This window comes from Phlebotomus argentipes, unplaced genomic scaffold, assembly GCF_947086385.1.
Source record: "Phlebotomus argentipes unplaced genomic scaffold, Phlebotomus argentipes genome assembly scaffold_18, whole genome shotgun sequence".
Classification (NCBI taxonomy): Eukaryota; Metazoa; Arthropoda; class Insecta; order Diptera; family Psychodidae; genus Phlebotomus; species Phlebotomus argentipes.
Window position 1 is genome coordinate 17,168,360 of NW_026776177.1, and position 9,289 is coordinate 17,177,648.

The 9,289-nt window shown below is 42.2% G+C and overlaps 1 protein-coding gene across 1 annotated transcript; it reads right to left on the reverse strand.

The window, feature by feature from the left end:
* Positions 1-494: 494 nt before the first annotated feature.
* LOC132259905 (uncharacterized) lies at positions 495-2,024 on the reverse strand. The gene is made up of 3 exons (XM_059757720.1): positions 1,838-2,024; positions 1,481-1,756; positions 495-1,406 (listed from the first exon to the last, which is right to left on the reverse strand). Exons 1-3 carry the CDS (start codon positions 1,955-1,957, stop codon positions 693-695), a joined length of 1,110 nt encoding a protein of 369 aa, XP_059613703.1. The 5' UTR covers positions 1,958-2,024; the 3' UTR covers positions 495-692.
* Between the last annotated feature and the right edge of the window lie 7,265 nt (positions 2,025-9,289).

Here is a 9,289-nt window from a genome sequence, read left to right on the forward strand (position 1 = left end):
ATTTTACAATGTTTTCTCATCTCGTCATTTCTGTTCCTTCTAAATAAATTATCTCGCTGTCGTGCAGCTTCCGTGACTTTCATCCCCATTTGGCGCGCAGCAAAAAAGCACCAGCGGGAGCCGATCTCTCTCTCTCTTTTGGGGGTGATGAATAAAACCAATCAATCAACTCACAGGAAGCTAATAAAAGGAGGGAGGAAAGTTTTTTCCTCTTTCGCACAAACTTTTCATATTAGACCTTTTCTACTGCTGAAGACAATTTGAAACAATTTCGGCACCACTTTGGGGACACATTAGTGAAATTGGCGACAAGCAGAGGCGGAAAAGTTTATCGGAAAATGAGTGTTTATTGGCCAAAATGGTCACAAGAGATTAGGAATTGCTTCAACACGCTCAACTCCTATAAAATGTCACGGGAAAGCTCGAGGAAAGCCAAAATATGCTTAAATTTACTTTTTACGGCATTTCTCAATAAGAGGCAATGATTTGTGTCTAAAACTATATATTTGCAGATTTTTACATTGTGTATTTGTCTTTAAGTAAAAAAAAAAACACTTGACCGGAGATTGACATTAAGAATGCTACATAACTTTGCATGCAATATAATAAATAAACAATGCAAGTTCGAACGGAATGTTGAGAACTTTTCTCATTTACCTAAAAACAATATTTGCTGCTCTTACAGAAACAGCTTATGAAAGATTCTCCAACTCCTGATGCTCTATAAAATAAATCTTGTAGTTTCTCTTTGTCTTCACCAACACCACCAGAGTGCAAAGGATTATTGAAATTCCCAAACCGAGAAGAATTTTCCAGCAAAAATGACGCCCCAAATGAACGACGAAGAGGTGATTGTGATAGGATCTCCTCGCACTCTCTCTCATGGAGCCTTGCTGGCGAATTTTCAGCAATGGCAGGAACGTCCGTGCGTCAGGCTGGCGATTGAATGGCAGCATAACGAGGAATTCCAGCTCATAAATCGCACTAATGATCATGCTAAAAGTTGGCTCCACCGCAATTGAGACGCCAGGCGGGGAGATGAACAGTGGAATCTCCGAACTGGCGCAGGAGACGTTCAGGAAGTTTGGCCCGGAATCATCATGTATGGCTGTAAATCTATCAGCGGCAATGCCATGGAGACTCTCGGGAATGCCGGTGGCGAGGAGTGTGATTGCTCTGCAGATGCCTGTCGCTCTGACGACGATGGCTGAGCGATTGTGGTCAGAGGTGACAATTTCCCTGTCGAAAATGTCGATGTCGGACGCCAAACTCACCAGACTGAGGCCAAAAGGGTCAGAAGTCACGTCTCTGGTTTTCTCCTCTCGCCGACCGCCGAACAGGGCTTCCTGCAGTGCGCAAGGGAGCCAAGAGCAAGGCCTCGAGGTGTCACGCCAGCCGCTGGGCAACTTTGGGAAGAACAGCAAAAAATGCGCAGTGATAAGCATCAGAAATCTGCGAAGAAGCTGTGAATAAATCTCACCGAACGCCTGAAATTCAGCGTCGAGATGCTATCGATGCTGAGATTGGCACAGTTGGCGGTGCAGTAGAACTTCTTCCGCAGATGCCCCTGGAATATGGGCCGAATCACATAATCGCGCGCATATTCATCATTTGCGCTCTCCTGCCGGAAAGTGATTGGCCCAGTTTCGGCGAAGATGGGCTTCTGCAGACTCTCGTTGGAGTTCACCCAATTGAATAGTGAAATATTCATCTCAATCTCCAGCGGCAATTCCCATTTCAATCGCCACAGGAAGATCTTTTATTGCCCGGAAAAGTGGGGAGAGAAGGAAATCAATTTTGAAGTATGCACTTGATGAGCGGCCAAATATGAACTTACATTTGGCACGAGCGTGGCCCAGAAATGCTGCCAAAGGAGTCCCAGCATTGCCATACAGAGGCCCAGCAGGAGCACCAGCCTCGCCTTCCTGGCCAATTTCACCCCATTCACCACTGTCATGCCGACTTGGGGCCACTTTCCAGCCAATTGGCAATTCAATGCGCGCCTTTGCTGGAGCAACACACCAGACTGCAGTGACTTAATTCAGTGTAAAAATGCTAAGAGCACTCAATTTTCTCACACGAGCGTGCTCAACCTGTTTAATATTGAACAATTATAAGGTTAAACTCGAGCGTCTTCTCTCGATTAGTGACGCATCGCCCAACAGATTGCATTACAATACAACAATTGACTCAATCAACATAAATGCTTCTGAGGTTTCTTATTAAAATATCGTCATTAAAGAGGCGTGATTTCTGTTTACATCTGAAAATTCTCTGTGTGTTTACGCAACACAACGAGCGAAAAGACGTTCAGCAGCTTTTTCAGGTGAACAGAGCTTGTTTGTATGCGAGTTGTTGCATGGTCAAGTTATAAGTAATATTTAGCGATTAATGTATGGAAAATGCGAACAGTGGCAAACATTTACAGATGTTTGTGGTCACAAAGTATCAAAAAAGACACTTAAAATGTTAAGTTTTGTCAATAAGGCGCAAAGATGTCAGCAAAAAGTGCTCAAATACTTGTAAAAAGAAATTTCAGAAGAGAGAAATTATTCCATCATGTGAGTGAAATTGAATAAGACTTACAATAAAGTAATATTTCAATTTAAGCGTCGATCAAGTGTGGCAAGATTGAAACATTGTCGGTCACGAAATCTTATCGTTCGTGCGGCGTTACGATTCAAACTCTCCGATAAGAATTTCAATGCTGCGAAACAATGTAATCGATTGAGATTTCCCTCCTTTTCTATGCGGCGGATAAAAATAGAAGTTATGTACACGATTTGCCGGAGGAGTGTATCTCTTTTCTTATATTGTATCACAATTGAGGCCTGTTTTCATCTCGGCCTTTTTTCCGCTGGCTCTCAATGGGTTGAAGAGATTCACTGGGTGAGATGGCAGAATGAGAATCTGAGACGTGAAACTATAAAGTTTGCTAAAACGTGAAGATTTCATCACATTGTGCAGCCAAAGTGGGGAGATTAAAGTGTGAAGGGGGAGACAAACTCCGTGTAATCCGCAAAGTGCCAGCTTAGCAGCTCATTTTCCCTCCATTTCTTGCCACTTCGTCCATATATATACATAATTCCCTCTAATTAGGGACAAATCTAATTTTACATTCTCGATTTAACTGGGCAAAATTGCGCGACTTGACAGCCAAAGAACTTTTCCCGAACGAGGAAGTGAATACGAAAGGCGGAAAATTTCCATCCAATTCTCCACTCCAATCATGGTGATTTGACACAATTTTTCCATTTTCATCTCCTCTCTCTCTCTCTTTCAATATCACTCAATTTCTTGTATATCCCGAGGGGAAGAGCAGAGCTCTGCATATATGGGACTTGTTGCTAACAGTCACATTTCCTGCAGAGCCAAAGTCGCCCCGCAGGGCAAAAAGTGAGTCCTGCCGAGGAGAGGCAAAAGGTATCAAAATCATCAAACGGAAAATGCTACAAATCGCCCCAGGATTCACCATTGGGAGACGGATATGAAAAATCGGCTTAATAGAATTCTCTCTCTCTCCTTTCTCGATGCACTCATGCTTCAATTCGACGCCCGTATTTGCAAATTAAGTCCTCCGCATGGCCCAGAAGAATGAATCAGAATAATGAATATTTGCCGAACAAACTGTCTTACTTTATTAACTTCTTTGGCGACCCTTCAATATTTTCAGATCTGCAGAGAGTGGAATGATATTTTTTTTTCCTCGGGCTTCTGCCACATTTTAAAGCAAACTTGCGCACAATATTCTCAGATTTATTGACTCAAGTTAATGATCTCTAGGCCCTAGATTTACTGCATAGTTATTGCCATTCTTATTCACCAACGCACACTTTCAACTGACGACTATTTTGCGCAAAATTCACTCTGCAGATGACAAAGGAGCTCCTTTAGAAGCTCCACGCACATTCTGCCTTGCGACAATAAATAAATTGCACTTGACGTTGCTCGTTGTGGGAGTGGGACAAATTTGTTTATAATTACAGGGCGAAAAGGGGGGAAAATCGTGAAAAGACGGCGGTCTTTGAAGTCATCTTTCACTTTCAGTGAATTACTTCCACGCGAAGTGAGCGGGGCGAGTCATGTGCAAATAATCTGGCGAATCGATCGGCTTAAGGATTACGGTGGAAGCTGACCTGCTGGGCGTCTAATTTTTCACGGTTAAATATTCAAAAAGGTATTAAACGAGTGGCAAATGACTGTGTATCTTGGCGATTACCTTTTGCCCTCCGTGTCAGCTGTGAAATATGTGAATCAACATTGAGGCGATGCCCATGAATAAATATGCGATTTAATGTGGATTACCGCGCCACGAGACGAGACGGTAAATTTCAATTAGCGATCCTGATGCTAGAGTGTGTAGACACTTCCAAATACCAACTCCGTAAATAATTAAATCAACCGCGAGTTGACCATTGCCGAACATCAATCGCAAATATTTAATTGGCTTAATCTCCGCCGGAGTGCTCGTGTGAATTATGCCCCATCTCTCGAGGACAAGCGAGTGGGAGACGTCGAAAAAGGAGCGAACGACTGCAGGTTCACTCAGACCACTCAAATCAATCCTCTCGCGCACATTGGCAATTAATGTGATTTACTATCCATTATGCAAACAATATAAAATCCATTAAATTGGCGCTTGTGAGCTAATGTATATGCTTTTATACTCCACTCCTCCTCCGCCACGCTCCGCGCCTGATCGCTGGACAACTTCCAAAGATACTGCATCTCTGCACAATTCTATTTGCATGCCAATTCTCAAGTATCGCACTCGAAGACTGAAGAAGTTGCGAGAATATGACGAATATTGGGGTGATTCACTATTCATTATCATTTAGTGGCTTTCTTCATCTGCAAACTCGCCATTGTCTTGCCCTCAACATAGACTGCAGATCAAAATGGAAAAACACTTGTGAAAACATTTTATTGCAGTGATAAAAATGCACACAATGTAAAGAAAGCTAAACAGTAGTAATGAAACAACTCAAGATCTGGTCCTTCGAACCGGATCTACATAATCTCGTGTATTTGGGGTAAAATGTACAAAAACGCCATGATAACCTACTTTTGAATTGTATGGGAAGATATCATAATTGCAAGACTGTGAAAGGCAATGAGTAAAAGACTAATCAATCAACGACGGTTTTGGCAAAGTGGTAAGTAATAAATCCCTCATGATGCTTTCTCACTTTCCCAAGGACTTTCACGACTTTCCCAAGACTGTGTCTCTGTGTCGCAGAAAACGTTAATTAATGGTTTGTACTCCTTTCCTCTGCTCACACCCATCACGCGCTAAATCAACTCAACTGTGTGGCAATTAAAACAGCCTAATTAGCAGTTCGCCTGCATATTCCAGCCAGAAATTCAACCCTAAACACCACACCGGCAGGAATGCCTAATAAGCCCGGAGTCACCTTGATCCTCACCGACAGAATGCCCCAGGACGCAGGCACGGAAGGCGGAATATTTGAGGCAAGACGATGAGGAGTGGCTTCTTGCAGTGAGAGAATATATTAAATTCTACTCTCTCTGTATCAAAATTGCCGCAGCAAGTGCGTGGGTGTGGTGGAATATACTTAAAATGTTATAATGAAAATACCTCAGCAACAAGCTTTCTTTGTGCTCTGGCAGTGCTATTTTATTAAGTTGCGCTTTACTGGCGAAAAGTTCCACTTTTCACTCCGCTCGCTGGAAATTTATCTCAATTTATGATGAGAAATAGAATTTTCCAGCGACGAGCAAAAACGGCTGCCATGGAAAAAAGTACAAGTCGTAGACAATAAATCACTGCAACATATGCACTCATATCTACTTCGCCATATAGGGAATATGTATGGGTAGTGATTTTATGAAACATTTTTGCAGATCCAGTGGCAAAGCGAGGAAACACTTCATGAAAAGTTCATTTATGACATTGGAATTTCCGTGATAAATTCTGTGGCTTTATCAATCACTGGATGGCTGAGAACATTTTTTTCCATTGAGACTCTGCAATCCGGAAACTTATGAAGAGCTTCGCGAGAGTGTTTTTAATTATAGTGTATATTTTATGCGAAAACATATTTAGTATATGGTCGTGTGGCATGGCAAAGTGATATCAGTGCGAAAATAATATCCATGTTTTTACATTTCGCAGTAATGGCGCAATATACATTTCATACACATTTTAATTAAGGGTGGAACACATGGATCCCCAGCAAATAATTTGAATATGGTGAAAATTGTTGGGAAATTTGTCAGTTCATTCGACATTTTTGCCACCCAGCCAAGCTTCTGTGCAATTTATTTGCGAAAATAAAACCACACGCACCATTGAGAAAGCTTAAGAGCTTTCGCCTCAATTCGCCCAGGGGGTGGAAACTTTGGGCGCAGAAGAGCCGCAATCATTCGCAGTTATTAGAGCTTAATAATTTGGGGTAATAATGGGCGCAATAACTCCCACAGTACATTTTCGATGACTACACTTGAAGATTATTTTGGCAGAGTGGCTGGCAAATTTATCGATTTGCTGTGAAATTTTAATTTCAAACAGCAGCTGAATGGTGGCTTTATTTATTCATTTCGATGGGGGACTGTACATGCAAATGGCTTGTCTTGGGCGTAAAAGGCATCACAGCCACTCGTGCTTAGCATATAGATTGATTTTTAACCTTTTCAATCGCTCTTCTTTCTCAACACTGCCATGCTATTTGAGGACCCTGAAATTTCTCATAAGTATCCAATATTTATACTTTAACAATTCACTGAGAACCCACGCTTTTCTCACCACTTAGACTGCTGATATTCTTTTGAGGTTTATGGGGAGTTGCGAGAATGGGGAAACATACAAATTTGTTGGGAAAACATTTTGCTTGACAACGCCCAGAGAGACTGTGTGAAAAGCCACCCTCAGTGTCGCGCTGTAATTTTTATTTACTCTACTGCTTCACATGACACAAGAGGAGATTTTCCTTTTGAGCACTCACTCCCCTTGTTACGGGCGAAAACACCATGAAGTATCACATCATCATATTGATGTCGTACTGTTTATTATGCTTATACAACGGAAGAGCTTCTCATGGGTGACAAAATGGGGAGATTTATCAAAATGCTTATGCTATATTCATTTGACAAACTCATCTTATGTCTTTCCTGTGCGAAATGCTAACGATTTCATCACTGAATGATAATTGTGTCGAGCAAGAGAGAGAGAGAGAGAGAACAATGCTGAACTGTAGTGATTTTGTCTTGATTTATCAGAGAAATACGGAATTTCGCCTTCCATTTAACTTCGTTGAGATTTTCATATCGAGTCACGAAAAAAATAGCATTTACAAAGTTTTTGAGGAAAGAAACAAATGTCATTCTGTAGCTGGAGAGAATTGCTGCAACTGTCGACATTCTCGGACTAATGTGTGCAGTTCTTCTTATAAATGGCATTAACTTGACATTTTTCTGCAACCTTTTCCCGGCAACCATCTTTCCTCCCCGGGGACACCTTTCTCATTTCCTCTCCAACGTATTCAAATCTCTCTGTCAGTCCATATTTCCCGAGTGGCAGAAAAAAAAGGCGACAAGTATTCTTGGATGCGAAATTGCATATGCCAAAGAACTCCCTCGGCACTTTTCCTTAATTTTTCACCGGCACCGCGCAAAGTCAGGTGACAAATGGATGTGTCAATAGTTGGATGCCATAGAAATTACAAGTGGGCGGAGGAGAGACGGGCGGCCAAATGTTGTTTTCCTTCTGACGGCAACATCCATGGTTTGTGACAACTTGAGCTTCGGCGCTTCTCGATATTTTATTGCAGTATCAGGAATAAATTTTCATACAGGATATAAATTCGGCAATATGGCACCGCTTTCGCCATAAATAAATGGAATCGGGCAATTCGTCTCTACCGCCGTCCCGCTTTTCGGGCGCCCACCCACAGCCCACACCTTTGAGTGTGGCCCCCTTGGCCGAGAAAAAAGGCAGAGGAAGTGCCATGGAATTTCCGCCTTGCCATGCACACAATAAATACTGACTAAACGATCTGCAGTGCGATTTTCCCCCCATTAACTTGAATCAACTCCGCAATGGCAGCACTGCAGAAGGGCAGCTCGATTGTCTGGCGGCTCCTTCCCTCCCTCAGATGACCACACATTCAGATCCATCGTCAATTTCTCCATTTGTTCCGCTCGCTTCATTACATTCGCTGTGGCGAATTGCATGGCGGCGACCAAATAAATACACACCAAAGGGTGGATGATGAAAAACCCCACGACTTTCCCCGCTGCTTCTCGTTTGTCGTTTTACTGCACTTGAAATGCTAAATATTGTGCACAATCATTGACGAAAGCACCAGTCATAAAGCTCGGTTATGTATCATTTTTATGAAGCGGACCATTCTTTTATTCTAATTTGCTCCCTCATGATGACAATCGCCGGCAAATTTTCTCCAACGGAGGCGCAACAAAGTGCGATGCTTTATTGCAAAACATATTCGGAATTCTTATCAGAATGGTGGGTATAATAAAATTGCGAATGCGTGGAAATGATTTGAAGGGGAAGAAACTGGAGCGATGTTGGGGCGTCTCTGCGTAAACATACAATGAATAAAAATTATTATTTTTTCCCTGTCGTAGGAAAATTGCTCTCATTCTCTCTGGAGTTGCGTGGGGGGTAAAAGAAAAATCCCAGATTATGAAAATTCCACATTTATATGAGGCGAAATTAAATTTTATTGTCTGACAGGGGAAAAATCCCTCTTGTTTTTCAAGCATATGCCAGTGTTTTCTTTCCATTGGACTGTCTTTGGGCTGAAATGTTGATGAATGTGCTTCAAAATATCCATCAGCCGCAAAACAACCACCACAAAACATTAAGCTTAAATGGCCTGTGAGAAGGGTCAAGCTCTCGTATCCGACAATTTCACCCATAAATCCACTCAGAGAATCCACTGCCGAGGGTGGAGCTGAGATAACGACAGAAAGAACAGCACTGCCCATTGAGTTGGGGCTCTGATTTCGATACTCTCACATCCAATTTCGACAATCGTGGAGTTGCTGATAAAACTATCCATAGAGCTCTCGTTTTCCCTCCCTTTTCCATCACGCTTCATTTTGGGGCATGACATTTTCACGGCACAACTGAAGGGAATCATGATTTCCAACTTCACTGCCTGAAACCCAAAACCGCTCTCTCTCACCCTAGGTTAGCTTTCCAGCTCATAATCGCTAAATCACCTCCCAAATATGCAATACAATAAACCGCAGATGAAATTGCAAATTTCCATTGAGTGCGAGAGAGAATTGAAAATTAAGAAGT

Excerpts from the sequence above, each read along its gene's own strand:
- LOC132259905 (XM_059757720.1), bottom strand. The coding sequence starts at position 1,957 with ATGACAGTGGTGAATGGGGTGAAATTGGCCAGGAAGGCGAGGCTGGTG. Across the intron at positions 1,757-1,837 it reads GGGCCACGCTCGTGCCAAAT|ATCTTCCTGTGGCGATTGAA; the intron begins GTAAGTTCATAT and ends GGGCAATAAAAG. Across the intron at positions 1,407-1,480 it reads CGCTGAATTTCAGGCGTTCG|TTGCCCAGCGGCTGGCGTGA; the intron begins GTGAGATTTATT and ends TTCTTCCCAAAG.